Source organism: Styela clava, chromosome 1, assembly GCF_964204865.1.
Source record: "Styela clava chromosome 1, kaStyClav1.hap1.2, whole genome shotgun sequence".
Lineage (NCBI taxonomy): Eukaryota > Metazoa > Chordata > Ascidiacea > Stolidobranchia > Styelidae > Styela > Styela clava.
Window position 1 is genome coordinate 31,242,655 of NC_135250.1, and position 19,769 is coordinate 31,262,423.

Below are 19,769 nucleotides of genomic sequence, written 5' to 3' on the forward strand. Positions count from 1 at the left end.
ATGAGCGAATTAAAAAATCCTCCAAATTTAATAAAATTGTTTTAATGAAAACTATCAAATCCAAACTTGGACAAATGCTCCAAAATAAAATGCGGTCTTAATCGGATACTCGAGAAGTCCAGGTTCGGACCACAGTCGGCCAGTTGAGTAGCCCTGACCTATCCTATCTACTACATCATGGACCAGAGTTTTAGAATATAAATCTTTTTAACTTTTGATATCAACATAGTGAGGTCAAACATTATCCCAGAAGGCCTTCAAACTTACTAACCAATTACCAATATCTACCTGTTCATAATGACATGTATTTTAGGCTGACATGGTCTTATCATCCTATCTCCAAACTATTATATAGCCATTTCCTGCTTATATATTTGTTTACTAGACAAATATACATTCATACTACTTCGAGGACTTTACCAAAAGGACAAAAACTTGAAAAAATACCGTTTTGAGAAAATGAAGAAAACATATATTTTTGACTTATGCACTTCTCCAACTCTATATTAAAATACTTTCATGAATATGGTTTCAAACATTTGATCAGAAAAATAGCGGAAAGAGCACTCCATTTCCTTGTAATTTATTCAAATAATTTTTTTTTTAATTTCAACATTAATCTTTTTATGCAATTCAAGAGTCTTGCTGCACACTAACCCAAATGCATTTCTGTAACGTTTCATCTGACCAAAATCAGACTTCCTCAGACAAGCAGTTTACAACAATGACAAGAAAAGAACAATTAAGCGGTTTGATTCATCCTTTTGTTTGAAATTTATTTTATAAATTCTTGACAAACACAAACATGCAGACTTACCACGGCAATTACAACTGGAATTCCAATTAGAAATAGAGTTAATGAGGGCACGGTGCTCTTTCTAAACGGATACCGGATGCTGTTGTCAGAACAGAAAAAGCCCCGAACATTCGGCGGCGTTAGATCGGTCAAGTTGAAAATGGAAATCGGGATGACCACTGGAAAAAAATAAAAATAGACAAAGGATTGGTGGATTTTATATTTATGCAGATGAACATAATAAAAAGCAAACCAGACTGAAGCCTTTTCTGGCTGAGTGAATATGAGGCGCTTCAGAAGTGTGTGTACCAATATGGAGGTAACTAATTTTGTTCGCCTATTTTACATCAAGTTGTGTAAAGGGACTGAAATCTATGGGCAGAGGGTATATTTACTTAGCTAACACAGACAGTCCCCAAACTCATAATAGAACTAAAATGAGGAAAATCAGAATAGAACTATGGCCTAACCCTAACCCGGTACCGATTCAAAACCCCCATCATTCCATTTTTCAGTAACTTTCAACTTCAACAAATAAAAACGTTCAAAAGTAGAGGTTACAAAAGAATAAAAATTTGGTGCTCCCGAAGTATGCGAACCAAGATGGCGGACATCGGAAGTAACAGGTTAGGGTTAGGCGATAATTTTTTTCCAATTTTCATTATTTTAGTCCTATTATCAGTTCGAAGATTAGCCAAGAGCCTCCCGTAGTATTTAGAGCTAAAATTATGGCCTAACCCTAACCAAGTACACATATTACATTCCGATGTCCGCCATCTTGGTTCGCATACTTCGGGAGCCCCAAACATTGTATCTAGAATAAAGAAGTATGCTGATACAAAAAAGAAAATTGAGAATCGAAATTCTTACATGCAATAAAGAACAGAATATCAAATCCCAGCTTCATAAGAGGTTTCTTCAAATCTTCATGTTGGCGACTTACTAACGTCCCCATCTCTGCAGTCTCCGATGATTATTCACTTCTTAGTTTTTGTTGTATTGTATGATGATAAATGTCGTCAGAATATCGTATTTCTATGTCTATTTTAAAACTTTAATATATATAAAGCAATGCTCTATAAAAAAATCGTAAATGTAAGTCAAAATGCTTATTTGATTTATAGCAAAGATGTGCATGCCTTTGCAACACAAAGAGATTGGAATTAATCACAAGTACGAAAACTAGTTTCGGGAGCCGTACCCCATCCAAAATTGGTACGTCTCCGTGGGCTGCACAATTTCTTTGTGGGCCGTATTTGGCCCGTGAGCTGCAGGTTGCACACTCCTGATTTAGAGAAAACTTGAAAATGCTAAATCAGATTTAGAATACAAATATCCCAGCTAGCGAAAACCTTCAACTTTACAAGCATTTTTGAAGCACTGTAACACATTAAACATGTAGGATATTGAAACAATATCACAATTGTTCCAGCAGTTGAAGTTAGGCCTATTTGAAATAGAAATTTTTGAATATACTATTTTAAATTCTGTGTTACTAATTTAGGACTTGAAAATAATAAAAAAAATTATTTTGCCCAAATTCTTGATAACTTGCTCTCGTATAATAATAAATTTTGTCACTAGTTGTGCTTAATTCGAACAACAGCCAGACAGCCTTGTACCATTCAAAATATAAAGACAATGCCCTCCTTTCAACAATTGAATAATGCCTGAATGCAATTTTGTATTGTTCTTATTGTTTATTGTTATCTTTTAATAGCAGCAATAAGTCATTGGATGTCACAGGTAGATAACCTCTTGCTTCTGTTTGTATAGGCCTATGTGTTTTTTATTATCACATGGTGATGAATAAATGTATGTATGTATGTTTATTTGCCTTAAAAATGTAACAGTATCTGCATAATGAATAAACAGTAAAACAGCGATGGGAATACATGTTCAAGACCTTACTTGCCTAAGACACACATGTGCGACATGCACCCCTACTGCTGCCCTACTACAGTACTAACAATTATAACAGCAGTTTAGGACTACTGTAGGACAACAGACATGAAATAGGCTATACAAATAAAACTCTAGTAAAATACACCAGACAAGGAAATACGACACAAGGACGATATGTACAATACAAATATTACCGGTACCGGTACCTATATTACCAATTATACAAATATTACTTATTAGGCCCATTATACTGTTATAACAGTATCCAGTCAATGCATTGGAAAAACCCCAACTTGATAATTAATCCCATATCATAACTGATATCAACTTTCCCTTACCCAATCTAAATATAAAAATCAGTCTGTGAAGTTGTTACACACCCGTTGTCAGCAGTAACAATTAACAACTTTCGTCGTCGCCGTTTTGTTCGCGTTACCGGTACCGCAATAACAAGGTCATGGCCTCTCCAGCCACTTAAGACTACGAATTCAACAATTTAAACAAATATCTATTCAAATATTCTCAAACCATGTTAACATTATTGCAGTTATAGACAATACTCCAATATTTTATTTGCCTTATGGGCTTACTTTCACACAGGATAAGTATAACCATACAACAAGATCTGCTCTGAAGCGGACGAAAATGCGAGACCAGTCTGGCGAAAGCCTACGATACTGATATATTTCGTTGAAGAAAACTAGCTTTATATATGAACATCGATTTCTAGTTAGTTTGTTGTTATTTTTTCTTCGAAAGTACTTTGTTCGTTTGTTTATTATATTTTGTGGCAACTCCGCAGCGATACTAGCGGGTTTTTTCAACAACTCATTGAACAACACAAAGAGAAAAAAATAATTTATTTTTTCGTTAACAAGAAAACATAATGATACAATAACAAATAAGACCATACCAACAAGTAATGCACTTTTTGATATATGACTGGGTGATTATGATACGACCATATACGGTCATCCGAAACAGTTACAAGGCAAATACTTAAATAAATAAATTGAGACGGGTTCTGTTACAATATAATGGGGTGACCATATTTCCAGACCCTAAAAGGAGGACACATTATTTGGTAGAATCACATTTCATCTGTGCATGAGATATACATTATAATATATCTACTAAATTTTTTTGGTATTGAATACAGAAGTGACAATAGACAAAGTGGCGACAATGAAATGATGCATTTTCGTCTTTATTAAAAAACAAGAGAGCTATGCTCAAATATATGGAAACGTAGCGCCACCCAGTGACAATAATTTTGATGACGTCATAGCGCAAAAAAAAGTAATAGCCTTCTGGAGAAAAATTTTATCTTTAACCACTGAAAATATCAAAGCAATTGGTCCAGTATTCGAAGAGAAAAGCGATTTTTTAAAAATGGAGACGGAGACAAATAACAATAACAACAAAATTTTGAAACGATCGTTATGGCCACTAAACGTGTCCAATAACAACTACAATTTGTTTGTCCTTAGACCACGAGTAGTTGGCAGTTCCTTTGATCATTGTCAACTTTGCTGCGTTATTTTTTTAATATCGTGAAACTGGGTCTACTGGCTTAATTTTCTGCCAAAAACATACTTTTCAGAGATTGCGAAATACGAGGTGAAATGACCTAAAACCTCATTGCAGAACAAAACGATTTTAATTCATGAACGAGGAAGCATAAGAAGTGGGAATTAATTAAAGTAAACCCGTGTACATGCTATCACATCTCAATGCATTGCTTGTTATATGTATAATGATACTTACAAGTCTCTACTAACTTTGAAATTTTCTTAACAAAGCAACTGTAACCAATATAAAAGAATTTTTAATATTTAATCCGGTGAAAAAGGAGGACATTTTGACAATTTAGAGCGTCCTCGGAAAACGCAAATTTTTTTAACGAAAAAGGAGGACAAATCCTCCAAAACGAGAACGTATGGTCACCCTACAATATAAACTCTCAGTATATATATATATTTATATAAAACTATATACATTACATACAGAAATAATCCGATCAGGAACAGGATAGGGGAATTAACCAAATAAAGAGAGAGAATTTATTTTTTTCGCCAACCCAAAAAACACATAATATATATATATATATGCCTTCCATCCGCTCCATGCCTTCCATTGGCCCCTTCTTAGAGAAAGAATTGCACGTAATAAACTCAATTTAAAAGAGGTATTGAACTATTGATGAGATTCCCCCTTGGGTTGATCCTGCGCATGTTTCATATTTATTTACGCAAATCGGAAACTCAAAAATGTTGCGCTAACACATATTTTATTGTGTACCACATGTATACTAAAAAGAATAGATAGTTTGAAGGCGACTGGCGCATCATTGGTATAAACTCTCTATGTTTTCATCTACATATGCTTGTACATCTCTGTTCTCAGTTATGAACTTTATTAAGTCTCGTAACAGAAGTAGCCTGAAGGATGAAACCAGTAGTTCGTGTATTTTATTGAAAGGTACAAAACATAAACCCAATATATATAAAATCTATATCAGCGGCAATGCAGCAGCAGTAGTCTCACTGATATAGAATAAAAAAAAGTAACCAAGTCTCTTTGGCTGACTGATATTTTCCCAAATAGTGAATTTGTCTGTACATGTTATTTTTGCTTTGAAAGTAGCAAAGCATTGTTTTTAATTTTGGTCGGCACGCGAAAGAATTTTGTTGTTTAATTTAGCCGATTTTGGCACGTGAGCCGAAAAAGGTTGCCCACCCCCGCACTAGGGCATATTTTTGTGCGATGTCTTTTATTTTCATTTAAAAAAAAAAAAATTACAAAATAGAGAATTACAAGATTTTTTTCAATTATACAAAACATGAAAATCGACTAGGTCTTATTTTGGGGGGAGTGCTTATATTAATATCATGTTTGAAATTCAGGATAGGTCTTATTTTCGGGAAACATGGTATACAGCAAGACTCTTGAATACTTAGATTAGTGTTGACTTTGTTTTATAATCATGAATTTCTCTGTGCTAATGATTTGGTTTCTGCGAGACTAACTACTTATCCTTCTTCTATGCTTTTGTGTCGGCGGATCCGTATGAATATAGTGCAAGGATGCTGTAGCAAGATTAAAGATAACTATCCTAAGTGATTCAAGAGTCTTACTTCACACTAACACAAATATATTTCTGTAACGTTTCGTCTGACCAAGGTCAGACTTCTTCAGACATAATTAGCGCATTCCCGTATCGGTAAGCAGATGGCGAAACTGCAACCAAAGAGATAAGAACGGAAATGCAATCTGTTCCCGCAGAGAAGTGCGAGGAGATTTCGGCGTAAACTTAATTAAATATTCGCTGAAGGGCAGGATCGAAGTAAGAGCATGTTAGCTTACTACAACTTCAGGTTATTTCGACTCCATAATCAGTCAGACGATAAAAGAATTGATAAATAAATAAAATAGAACTGTTTACAGAATCAGGAGAGCAAACGAAACCTTAATTATTTTAAGCGACGTTTAAAACGTACAGAATTTGAATTTAAAAAGGTTTTTCAAAAAAGCTGCACGATATATAATTTATTTTAAACGCCACGTCATACAAAGAATAGCGGGTTGTTTTTGGAGAGGTTGATCAGAGGTGAGCAAGGCTTTCAGACCAGGTACCAAACATATTGCTCATCCGAACTGTCGGGTCATGTGAATGTGACGTAAAAAATTGATTTTATGAACTGTGTTGCAAAAGTGTCAAAGCTAAATTTAATCGTAGTCTCAACAAATTCCTTGAGCTATTTTTTGGTTGGAAAATAATAATTTAGTTTTAGTTTGGCTGTATCAATTGTGAAAAAAAATTGAGATTTCAAAAACAACAATTATGTAGTGCATGCAGAATTGGTTAAAATCAGAAATTTATAGCAGCATCAGGCGGGCCATATGAAATCAATGGGCCGTTTGTCCCGCGGGCCATAGTTTACTCATGTCAGGGTTAGAGCATTCATGATCGTGAGCGGTTTGTGTGAATATTAAAAGGGACGCCACTTCGGTCTGCAAAATTGGGGGAAATAAGAATACTGTATATAATGTTTGACATACCCCATTTCATTTTTTTTCTGTTATGGTACGCAAATGAAGGCAAAAAAACATGACAGAATTTTGGGTAAATCGCCAAATTTCTAGATGAGGTTTCAAAATTGAAGAAAAGTTGCAATTGTAAGATTTTCGCGTTCACAGTGAATTGAAGTATTGGAGTTCATACCATTGGCATCGTTGAAGTTGGCATCACATTTAAATCTTATACGATGCCACATTCAGAAATTTGGCAGCATATTCAAGAAATGGTTAAATTAGTAAAACAGACACAACTGATAAGAAGAAATGATATGTACTCGCTTAAATAAAAATTAAGTATGATAAGATTAAAAAAAAAACGTACAATCAACGAAGCGAAGCGTTTTTGGACACGTAGTGGACACAGCGATCATTTCAATATTATGTTGTTGTTCTTTTACACTTTTTGGACACCTAGTGGAAAATCTAAAAAGTAGCTTTTCTCTTTGATTAATGGACCAATTGCTTTGAAATTTAGTGGTTAAAGATGAAATTTTTCTCCAGAAGGCTATTACTTTTACTTATTTCAAAAATTTTTGTGGACTTCAAGAGATTCGTTTTTTATGTGTCAGAATAAAAAATAGCGGCACCTTGTGACGTGTCCATATATTTGAGCGTAGCTCAAGTTTTTTTCAAATATTTCTGTTAGCTTTGTGAGATTTTGTTTTGTTTGATCGTTTTGCGGACATCGAACGTCATTTTGTGTCCGACTGTACTGCTTCGCTTGGTGTGAATATATTTGTAGACTGTGATCTGACGGTACGGTAAACCGTACTGTACTGCGAACAGACGTGTCCATATATTTGGGCGTAGCTCTCTTGTTTTTACTTTACGCTTTCATCGATTTCCGAAGGTCGTTAAAGGTTATCCCAAATTAATGAAGGCACGCACGCACACACACAATCACCGAGACATGAAAAGAAAGAAAAATGAGTTAAGATTAATTATTCAGGCCGAAAGGTAGGAAAATCGGTTTCGGGAATATATTAGTTATTAAAGGTTCGAGTAGGTTTTTCAAAGTCAGGGATTATAGCCAAGGAAATTTAATTGAGGTTGTTCATCACTGGGGCCAGTTCAGATTTATCACGGATGATTCATCAGTTGGCAAGTTTTGTTGATGTATACCCTTTTTATGTTGAATTAGCTAGTCTTCAAATTGACCACGATGGTGTCAATCACGATGGTGCTGATCACGATGGTGCTGATAAACGAAAAATATTTCTGCGAGTACGATATTCAATGATTGCAAATAAGGAGACAATAGAAAACCACGCTACAGATGAAGTTATTGATTTCTGTAAATATCGATTAATATTAATCAACTATCATTAGATTGCTAGTTGAAAGACCTGAGAAGGATGGGATTGTGGTTGAGACACCACACTAACCATTCATGTTGGCTATTAACCGTTAACATCACACATTTGCGTGTCCACAGCATAACTTTGACCAAGGATAAAATAGTTGTATACACGCAGGACACAGCATATAATAGGCTACTACAGCAAATTAAAATGGAGGAGAGAATCCAAATATAGCTTGACTTGTCACCTAATTACAATAATAGGTACAGGAGTTAAATTATAGCTTCTACAACCCTCACAAAGAATCACACCACCCAAATAGGAAAAAAGATCATGCATGTGGGATATCAGGAACCCAACAAAAAACATGCACATGCAGATGTCAGAATATGAGCCGCCATATGAGGAAGAATCTTATGCTATGCATGCTATTGTTCGCTGATCCATTCATAGGTCTACCAGTCCTTTTTAGAAATCGCCCTCGTCCGTTTGCGTTTTACGCCCCAAAGGATGTTATGTCACATTATAAAATACTCCCATAGCGTGTGAGGCGCTGGTACGCGGCCAGAGTAAAAACAGTAAAGTGGTACACGGTCAGTAACAGGTTGAGAACCTCTGGTTTAAATGAATTCGTGGAATTCTCCGATTTCATATTCGCTTGAACGTGTACGATTGCTGAGAACGCAGGAGATGATAATTATCTGAGAGAATACACGCTCCACATTCGCCAAATGACTAATTACATATTACGCATCATTAAGTCGTCTTGGATGTTTCCCAGAGCATCGATTCCCTTGTTTATTGGACACGTCAGTGGACATAACGATCGTTTCAATATTATGTTGTTGTTCTTATTAATATTCTTCTCCTTCGTCATGATAAAATCGCTTTGAAATTTTCAGTGGTTAAAGATTGATTTTTTCGCCAGAAGGTTATTACTTTTACTTATTTCAAAAATTTTTGTGGACTTCAAGAGATTCGTTTTTTATGTGTCCGAATAAAAATAGCGGCACCTTGTGACGTGTCCATATATTTGAGCGTAGCTCTCTTGTTGCTGTACCAATTACTAGCATCACTGGTCAGTGACAAACATTTAGATAATTGGGAGTTTTCTACTTCAAATATTTTGTCAATTTATCTAAATGAAACTTTGTGTGGTTAAAAGCCAAATGAAATAAAACAAAGTATCACTGACACGATGACTTTGGTAGTCTTTAGAGCCCGTCAATTGCGGAAATATGGATGTCTCCTATGCATTGATTTCCTTGTTTATTACGGTAACAATGACCAATCAGCAATAGGTCAGCAATTACGTAACAATGGCAATTGGTACAAACTTCCACTCTCCAAAACAATATAAAAAAAAATAAGAATAAAAAATTTGCTTTAGTAACTTATGGGGAGAATTTTTACAGGGTCAAAGGTCGCGGAAACGTTCATTGTATATCTGATTATTCCAACAGAACTTTTTATCAATATATTTGTTTACCGGTGTCGTTGCAATATTCCATGTACTACGAAATGATTATCAGTATCTGAAGAAGATTCCTGCACCAAACTGTGATAAGCCATACACAACGACTAACATACACTAGCACGCTTGAATGATTGGGCGGGAAGAATAGGTGATTCCCCTCCTAGTTCGACAGCGGGATTGTGGATTCATGGAAAATTAATTACTGGGTAGGATTTTATATTTATTCCAGGAAAAGGAAGGCAATAGTAGAATTTATTCATATGTAAGACTACAGCCTCTCGTCCGGTTACCAGTTTATGTCGGGTATGGGATTAGTTATTTTGTTTCCAGAGGCTGAGAGGCATAAACTTGATTACAGGATTAGCATTTTTTTTTACAAAATTTTTATTTTAATTCCAATGATAAAGAAGTTGTTATATTACTAAGTTTCAATAACTTCTTAGCTTGGTTGCAAATTTTCGCCATGTTGTTTGAAGCGCTTGATCCGCTGTATATATATTTTTTTCTTTATACATATATTTAAAATGTTTACATAAAGAATTATTTATTATAGTTTAAAGCCGACTGATATTACTAGTGCAACTAAGTTTCCAACTATATCTCATGTTGACTTCATTCTTCACCTTATTATTCTTACCCGTTCAGGTTATATCGTGTTTATTTTGAGTCCCAATTCATTATTAGGTATAATTTGTTTACATTTATATTATTTTTTGTTCCTAAAGTTTGTAAAAATATTACTGGTCTAACTTTTTCATTAAGTCATCTTAAAATTTGAATCTTATTCATACAAGCGAAATAGGTGGGAGTTGACCTCGATGACCGCATGGTCGTATCGCTCCCTCCTGTCCATACCAAAACAATTTTATTGTTGCTACTTTTTTACTGTATTGATGACGGCAATTTTTTTGGTTGACAAATTAATAAATCTCTCTCTCTCTCTCTCTCTATTAAAATAGTGTGGCAAACAATTCTTATTATTTATCATATTTCTTATCTTTTATTCTAATTTCTTTTTTACGTGTTTATTTATTTTTTCTGGTTACCATATAATTTATCTAAAGCTTCTCTCTTTTTACTGAGTTTATTAATGCCCTATGGTTGTGTGTGTGCGAGTGTGAATGATTTGATTCAATAGTTTTAGGTGAGTGAACACGTACCACTTCTTCTTGGCGATACCTTCCATCCTCTATTCTGTACGTTTTAAACCTTATCCAAGGTTTTGTTTACTCTCCTGATTTTATAATCAGTTTTCTATTTATTTGTTTTTATCAACCGTTTTATCGCCTCTTTGCTGATTATGGAGTCGAAATAAACTTATCTTATCTACCGGTATCTATGACTTCAGTAGTACAGTAATTGAGTACCGGTAATGGCAATAAAAAATATTTTCAAAATTTATTGTAGAGTTTAATTTTAAAGTTTTCCATTGAAAATATAAACTTCCCAGTCTAGCAGGATTTTCTGTATTTTAGTCGACTGGTAACATCGCATAGGCGTTGCAAAAACGAAAAGCATTAATAAATAAATCATGAATATAGATAAATGCATTTGTGTTGAAGATTTTGAACGACTGGCTGCAAAAAAATTATCAAAAAAAGTTTCTGAATTTATTAGCTTTGGTGCAACTAATGAACAAACTTTAAAAGAGAATTGTTTGGCTTTCAAATCATGGCGTTTTCAACCGAAAGTTCTGAGGGATGTTTCACAAATTGATACTAGTAGTTTTATACTTGGAAGTAAAATTGCTTTCCCTGTGTGTATAGCCCCGTTTGGTCTTCACAAAATGGCATCTAAAAACGGCGAAATTGACACTGCAAGAGCCGCGGAAAGCGTTGGTACCGGTTTTGTCATGGGTACTTGGTCGTCATGCACGATTGAACAAATTGCTGAAAAAGTTCCGAAATGTTTAAGATGGTTTCAGTTGTATGTTGTGAATGATAGGGATGTTGTAAAAACTTTAATTCAAAGAGCTGAGCAGAATGGATACTGTGCTATTGTAGTTACAGTCGATGTGATGGCGGTCTAAATACTACGGGAGGCTCTTAGCTAGTCTTCAAACTGATAATAGGACTAAAATAAGGAAATTGGAAAAAAATTATCGCCTAACCCTAACCTGTTACCCATGTTACGTTCCGATGTCCGCCATCTTGGTTTGCATACTTCGGGAGCACCAGTATTTGTTTATGAATCCCATTCGTCTTTAGGGTTATGAATACTGACACTCATTTTTTAAAGTATTTTGTTTATGGGATGATTCATGTTTATCAATGCATTCACCGATTATTTGGTTTAATTTTAAATTCCGACATTATCAAGCAAAAATAGAATTGTCTTATTCCAGGGTAAAGGTGGATGTATGCCTTAAAAATAAGATTTTCAAGCACTGTTAGTTTTATACAATCTTACCTCTAATTCAATAATTATAATTCCTAATTTTACACAGATTAATTAGCTAATTAATGAAATCATGGAAGACATTGATGATGACGTTGGAGATTTACTTGCTCTTATGGATGAAGATGAAGAAGCTGAGACCAGGTATTGTTGGGTTACTGTTGATGGATACAGTTACCTAAAGCAGCGTTTCCCAAACTTTTTCGTTCACGGAACACTTGCACTTTTCATCTCGCCTCGCGGAACACTAAAAGTTGAAAGGATAAAATTGATAAAGATAAACGGTGTAATGTAACCGCTACTCAATCTAGTGGCGAGTTGCCAAATGCGCCGCGAGAACTAACACAATTGTGTTAAACATACCTAAAAAATGACTAAATATTTTGCATATTGATTATTATGAATGTTTTATTGTTGATTAATTTAAATACTGTGTATATAAATCAATTCATTCATTTTACCATTCTATGTCGTGTACTTTCCATTACATAGTGTTTGCCTCTAATGGAGATAGAAGTACTTGTTGCAGTTCATTTATCTATTGAATAGAGTTTGGCCAAATAAGAAATTATTTTAAAGTAAAACCAGTCAAAGATGAAGGAAGAATAGCGACGGTTATCAAAAATTCTACTACCCCAACCTAATTGGTCCACTTTAGGCGGACGATGACGCAATATCGCCGGTCAGTGCAACTCCACGTTCCATAGATTGCCATGGCGACCATTTTAGACGTATTTTTGATTCTTTTTTCACGGAACACTTCGAAGACGCTCGCGGAACACTAGTGTTCCGCAGAACACAGTTTGGGAAACGCTGAACTAAAGAATGGGATGGGATTTGCATATTTATCCTGGGGGGGGGGGGACCGATATGACAGCGTAATTATATGGCGAACTACATCCTCTTGTCTGGTTATCGGTCCATGTCAGGATTGGGTTTTAAATCACTGCTATCTTGTTTTTTTTCATTCACCAAAGATTTATTTTGTTAGAGCATAATGCAATTTATTGATCAAACATGTTTCTCGTCATGTGTGAATAGTGAATACGCAGTAAATTCACTTAAAATTACCAATCTTTCGAAATTCGCTTCGAAAAAGTATTCAATTCGATCCTGAAATCACTGAAGATTAATTACTGAGAACGTAGAATCTATGATTTAGAGCTACTAAGTTTTAATCGATATGTCACTTCATATGTCTGTTGAGCAGGATTCAAACTGCAGATTTTTTATATTTTCAGCACTCTTGAGGATGAATATTTGGAACTGGAAAAGAAAATGAAAGAAATCAAGGAAAAGATGAAACAAAAGAAAGGAAATTCACCTGGACGCAAGAAAAATGAGAATTGTTCACCTGAGGAACTCACCGAAACTAGCCAAAAATCATCTCCAGATAATAAAGAAAATGTAACAGATTCAAAAAGTCTGCCAAAATCATTGTTCCTGGCTGCATTTGCGGACGCACCATTTGCAAATACAGCCAGTGTTACAAATACAGCCAGTGCATCTCTGAATTCTAATATTTCAAGAAAACTTGATTCTGAAAAAACTAAAAATGTTACGTCATCTTTTTACGGTTCTAGCTCGAAACGTCAGGTTGAAAATAACCAGTTTGAGACTGATTTACCCCCTCAGAAAAAAAGACGAGTCGCAAATACCACTCAAGCACCTGGCCCAATGGGCCACCCCTTCACCGAAAGCTTGAGGGGTAGTGTATCAAGCCCCAGAACACCGATGGGGCCCTTGGGTAACCTTTTGGGCCCACAATTTGGGGCCAAATCGACTCCTCCCCAGAAACAAAAACCTGCAGCTGCAAAAGAACCAGTTGTTGTTGAAATTGAACGATTTTCTCGAATTCGATTGAAAAAATGTTTCGTTCCTGGTGTAGAAATGCAACAACGCATGACGGGAAAACGTTATTTAAAATTGAGCCTTATCCGTTCAACCATGAAGTTATCCGAGGACACTGATTGGGTAACGATTGGAGTTGTTGCTAAGCAACTTGAGCGGCAGACCGCGAAAAATGGAAAACCATTTAGTATCTGGAATTTAACTGATTTAGATGACTGCACAAAAACGGTTTCATTTTTTCTTTTCGGTGCCGTACACGAAAAATTAACGAAACAGATGGCTGTAGGGAGTGTGATTGGACTTCTGAACCCAACGATTATGCCCCCTAAGAAAGACGACCCCAAAAATTCGTTTGACGATACGCCTGCTTTGACTGTGGATGTTGCAGATCGGACAATGCATATTGGTTTAGCGTCTGACTTGGGATGGTGCATGGCAACAAAATGGAGAAATAAACAACCCGCTGGAAAATGTTTAGCGTTCATTAACAAACAAGTATCAGACGTCTGTGTTTTTCACATGAAGAGCAAATATAAGAAATCAAGCGCACGACGTAGTGAACTGCAAGGCTCCGTTGCTGCCCCCGTAGCGAAAAAATTTAAAGATAGCATGTGGAATAAAGTAAAAAATGATCAGTTTTTTTACGGAGGGAAAGTGTACAGCGCTACCCCGAATTCCGTTGCAAATTCTACAAAACCGAAAGAACCAAAAGTGAAATTGACAAAATTTTTGTCCAACCATGCTGACCTTGCAGCCGAAGGAAAGAGAGAATTAATGGAGAGGTCAAAGGTTATGAAAGCACTCAGTGGAATCGAGGAAGATCACTCAGTCTCGGGATGCTCACCAGCATTTGCGGAGATGCTAACATCAGGTATACTTATATCGCACATTATTAAAGCAAGGTCCTGAGCACTCACATAAATTAAATAATTACTGAGAGATGAGTTACATGCAAATTCTCAACAACACTAGAAAAAGTACTAATACAAGAATTACAAGCTGTCACTGACATGCTTAGATTTACCTGGTTTTTTAAGTCAAAAGTAAGAAGAATGCTGATAGAGAAGCTTCAAGCGACCACAATGTAATAAAGTAAATATGAAATTATGTGAAATGGCGCCCATGGCAAAGTTTGAATAATCGTATCCTAGATCGTTAGTGGACAATTTGTCTTAATAATGGTTATTTATTTCAAATTAGTTTATTAAAACATTCTACGATTAAAACTTTGCACCCCTCTCCGATGACCTTCTGAGTTGAAACGCCTCATTATTTATTTCCTAGGTGACATGGCGGCAGGATCTCGACAATATTTGAATCATTTGAACAATTTAAAGAAAGAAGAGGAATTCAAGAAAAAGGCAGCGGAATCGAAACCCCAAACTGCAGCCGAATTCCTTAAAGAACGAGGAAATCTTATTAAATCAAAGTCGAAGACAACTTTAAACGTTACAACACAGCCGGTGAAAAAAACAGGATCACTGTTATCACAGCTTAAAAGCAACGCAGCGAATTCCAGAACAAAAATAACTGGCAACAATAGTTTTGTCTCTCCAGCAGATATCAAAAAAATGACAGCTGATATGGTGCGCATGAAAAAATTGGAGTTAGCGAAAATTTCCTCTCCAAAATTGGGGGCAAATGGCCCCAAATTAGGCGATGGGTCTTGTAATGGTGAAATTGATCTTTTTGGGGAGTGGGGAAGCCCCAAAAATTCGAGTTCATCAAAAAATAATGCCAGTTTAGCAAAGAAAAAAGCGATAGCAAAATTACGGAATGATACTGGGAATGTGGCGATACAAAAATCTGACCCAAATAAAGGAGTTTTAAAGCAGATTAAAAACGTACAAAACAGTGACAATATGAAAAATAAAATTTTGCAAAAAGTGGAATTGAATCTGGGTGAAAAAAAGGAAAATCAGCCTCAAAAATTGTCCCCAAAACACTCAAAATATGGAAATTTGAGTAAAGAAGAATTTAATAAAATTTTGAACAGCAAATCGTCGTTTTCTCGTGAAATTGAGAACTCTCAGCTTGAGGAGGAGGAAAAATATTTTACCCCCCTTATACGGAAAGAAATGATGGAAAAAAAGATGTCTGAAACGTACGAGATTTCGTCCAAAGTCGTGACGTGTGTTGAATGTTCGTATACGTTCTGGGGGCCACACGAGAGGTGTAAAGAGCTGAAACATCATTTAAACTGGAAAAACGCGAAAAAGAAATTCTTCGAGTGCTCGAATTGTCGACATAGGGCAATTACATGGGAGATGTACCCCTCAAAATCCTGTGCAGAATGTGGGAGTGAAAAAAATTGGCGAAAGTCGAGTATGTTGAAGGAAAGAGATGTGAAAATATTAGATTCGGAGGTTTTATTGATCCGTGGTTTAGAGCACGGAAGGTTTTTGAACTCTCTTGCATGATGGCATGTGTTGGTACTCCAGAAGTATGTGCGCCAAAATGGCAGACACCGAAACGTCGCATGTGTACCAGGTTAAGGTTAGGCCATAATTTTAGATACAAATACTACGGGAGTCACTTGGCTAGTCAACGAACTCGTAATTTAACTAAAAAAGGAAAAATTAAATTAAAATTATAATCTAACCTTAACCTGGTACACATACTACATCCCCGATGTTTGCCATCTTGGTGCACATACTTTTGGAGCGCCCATGTGTTTACATTATAATTGAACACACAACGATGGCTTAATGTTTAGGAGTGCAAACGAGGTATTGAATCTTCATGCCAACAACCTCACTCTAAATTTGGCAATGCTGAAAATTCCATTTAATCTTACCTCTGGCAGATGGTTGGTGATTTTGTTAAAGCCTAATCACTAAAAATATTCAAATCCTTTGTTATTTCAGAATTTTACTTTCCAAGATACTGCCTCGTAGCTGTTTTGACATCATTTTATATTTCTTTCCGAACCAATTTTAGGTTTCTTCGGCGTTATTAAAATTCCAACTCTGCCTCTCATAGAATCATTGAGGCATATCTGGTCAGGATAATCCTATCCTAATGCAAGAGTTACAATGCTGCCAATTCCTTACTTCTTGTTAGTTAAAAAGTCAAATCTTACTAAAGAGCATGGCTCTATTTCGTTAAATACCTCTTTTTGCCTAATTGGGACCTCTTTATTTCTCAATCAGTATGCATATTGGGTGCTCCCGTAGTATGTGTACCAGGTTAGGGTTAGGCCATAATTTTTTTCCGATTTTCCTTATTTTAGTTCTATTACGAATTCGGGGACTGTCTGTGTTAGCCAGGTGAATATACCCCCTGCCCATAGACTTCAGTCGCTTTACACGACTTGATGTAAAGTAGCCGAATAAAATTAGTTACCTCCATATTGGCACATACACTCGTGGAGTGCCCTATTTTTAATGTAAACTTTTCTTGACTGAAGTAAAAATCGTGTTCACTGCCCTGTATCGAATATAAGTGGTGAAAATAGATCAAAAACTGCCGATAATTATGTGTATTAATTAATGTGTTTATTTTTTATTATTTTTTTTTGTATTTTTGAGTGTTATCGTCAATAGCATTTGCAGTCATGGATATCCATCCAGTGCACCAGAGACTGGACATTTTCTAAAATCTAAATTCGCACGCAGTAGAGCAGAGCTCCACCCCTTTTTTTCAAGTAAGCCAAATTTTCTGAAAAAAATTTTTTGTAAAATCTCGCAACCCAAGAATATGCTCAAATACTAGGCGCAGTAGGCGGTATGTAATGCTTATGTCTTATATGGTCACAAAATTAACCGAGTAATGTGAAATAACCATTTTCACATAAATTTAAGCAAAACAGCAGCTTTTTCGCTGTGATACTCCGAAGTATGTAAGCTCCGAAGTATGTGCACCAAGATGGCGCATATACCTGAAACCTTACCCGGTACACATACATACTCGTATGTTTCAGATTGTGCGCCATCTTGGTGCACATACTTCTGGAGCACCCTTTCGACATATAAAATTACCAGTAAGCTACACTTCAATTCAAATAAACTAGAAAATAAAAGCAATAACTTTTCCCAAGCGACCCAAGAAAACTCCCAGGCGACCCAATTTTTGGTGGGAACCCCTGTAGTAGAGATTGCCAGACTCTTTCAAGTCAACTGCCAAATAGAAAACAAATTCACTTTTTTTGTATGTTTTTATCAAATGCTGCCCTTATGCTAAAAAAAGATTGTCACTGTCGATTTATTGCCAATTTGAGGTTGGAATTAATTATTATTAATTACACCAACGAACCTGGCTAATTTTCTTTACATGTCTTTTTATCTTGGTGGTGTTTTGCATTAAAAACTTACTGAGTGAGGATGACTGTTTTTCTGTATCGCCAGATATGAGATTTTCTTGGGGTTTACGTATCAAAGGGACAAGTGTGAAATTTTATTTGAAAAATTACAAAAAAAATGCTGCGTTTTAAGCTGGTATTCATAGTTTTGAGCAGTATTTCGATTAATTTCAAGAGGGAAAAGGAAAGCCAATAACATCGCCTAATGAACCATGGTTTTCACCTGGTTTCCGGTCCATGTCAGACAGAGAATAGTTGGCCAGTTATTTAACTGATGCATGGACTTGTAAGATATAATGTATTACGATAACGTCTCTACTTCACTGCCTCCAGCAGTGAAGGATAAGATATCCTCTTCACTTCACTCCTCACTGCTACAATACTGTACGACTTATTTAGAAGTTATCGTAAACAAATTCACAGTGATGTATTAAATGAGTTATACTTTTGCTAAAGGGACAATTTGAGTTTTAGCCTAATTAGTGCGAACACTTTAGGTAATGGATTTTTTCGAATTAGAAAAAGGTTTTTTGACTAGTTTAGATCTATCTGAATCATCATTTTGTTCAAATTACTAATATTCCTTACAGACTTGATGCGGAGGAAGCCGTATCCAACCAGTGGCTACGTGAACCACCCTACGGCGATGAGCGTGTTTCTGATGCTTAAACGATGCGCTAACTGCCCAATACAGGGTGGTCCAAGGTTGCGACATTCAAGGGCCGCAAAATGTTTCGGGGGGGGGGGGGGGGCTTGCGAGCCACAGTCGGGAAAACCCAAAAGTGATCAAAATACTGCGAGATTAGTTACTTTATCTATTAGATATAATAATGAGAGTTTCTTAAACCTATTAATACGTTGCATGGATGTTTTTTATTTTAAGAAAGATATATAGAACACAAACAAAATAACAAAACAGTTTATTTTTTTTTACTTTTGGTCGCTGTTTCAGATCTGCGTTTCGCCACTGCTGTCACATGGCCCACGCTTAAAAAGGGCAAGTGTGTTTTTATTAAAATGGTGGAACAAAACGTCTCTCCAGATAAGAAGTTGCTTGACGCGAGTTCCCACGTGCCAGGGTTTGAACCACTCTCGCCTAGAATAAATGAATGTATGCAGAGACAAATATTGGTCGATTATAACAGGTTGAGTTTGACCATGGGGGAAATCTTTGCCTTAAAACTTGGAATTTTGAAACTACATGAAACCCCATGGTGGAAGGTATGATAAATTTTTGATTTTATTATTCAAATTTTAGAATGTCGTTTTCGACAATCGCCCTAAATATGCGATGGGGCTATGCTACTTATTAAAATACTAACTTTGCGAATTTTGTAACTGTCCAAAGAAGCAATAACAGCATTAATAAAAGGGTTGAGTCTGAATATGGCAACAAGGCTGTAGGTAATTGGATTATGGCTTTATCTATTGGAACTTACAAGATCAGTGGTTGGGGAACTTTATGGTCAAGAAAGCCATCAAATGTACATATTTTCAATTGTATTTCTGAGCGGGCCATATAGAATTTCTTCACTTAATCAGGTCATCACGCTCACATAAAGCACAAGTTGAAACCTACGGTACTCATCACCTTTCTTTCCTTCAGGCATCTCGTTAGCATTTTAAAACGTATTGGCTAATTTGGCTATAAAAGCTTGAAAT

At 35.8% G+C, this 19,769-nt stretch overlaps 2 protein-coding genes and 1 pseudogene across 3 annotated transcripts in view; 2 read left to right on the forward strand and 1 right to left on the reverse strand.

Moving 5' to 3' along the window:
- LOC120334738 (phospholipid phosphatase 2-like) overlaps positions 1-1,884 on the reverse strand; it is a 29,148-nt gene extending 27,264 nt beyond the window's left edge. For both annotated transcript variants that reach the window (XM_078113472.1, XM_078113474.1), the window contains exons 1-2: positions 1,667-1,884; positions 818-975 (exon numbers count right to left, since the gene is read on the reverse strand). In XM_078113472.1, coding sequence (XP_077969598.1) covers positions 818-975; positions 1,667-1,751 — 243 coding nt within the window. In that variant the 5' untranslated portion in view covers positions 1,752-1,884. The remainder of the gene's footprint in view (positions 1-817; positions 976-1,666) is intronic.
- A 9,206-nt stretch (positions 1,885-11,090) lies between these two features.
- On the forward strand, positions 11,091-11,588 carry LOC120335068 (2-Hydroxyacid oxidase 1 pseudogene; annotated as a pseudogene).
- Positions 11,589-11,649: 61 nt separating this feature from the next.
- On the forward strand, positions 11,650-18,128 carry LOC120334727 (protein MCM10 homolog). The gene is made up of 3 exons (XM_039402222.2): positions 11,650-12,100; positions 13,198-14,678; positions 15,092-18,128. The coding sequence occupies exons 1-3, from the start codon at positions 12,030-12,032 to the stop codon at positions 16,225-16,227; spliced, it is 2,688 nt and encodes an 895-aa protein (XP_039258156.2). The 5' UTR covers positions 11,650-12,029; the 3' UTR covers positions 16,228-18,128.
- Positions 18,129-19,769: the final 1,641 nt, after the last annotated feature.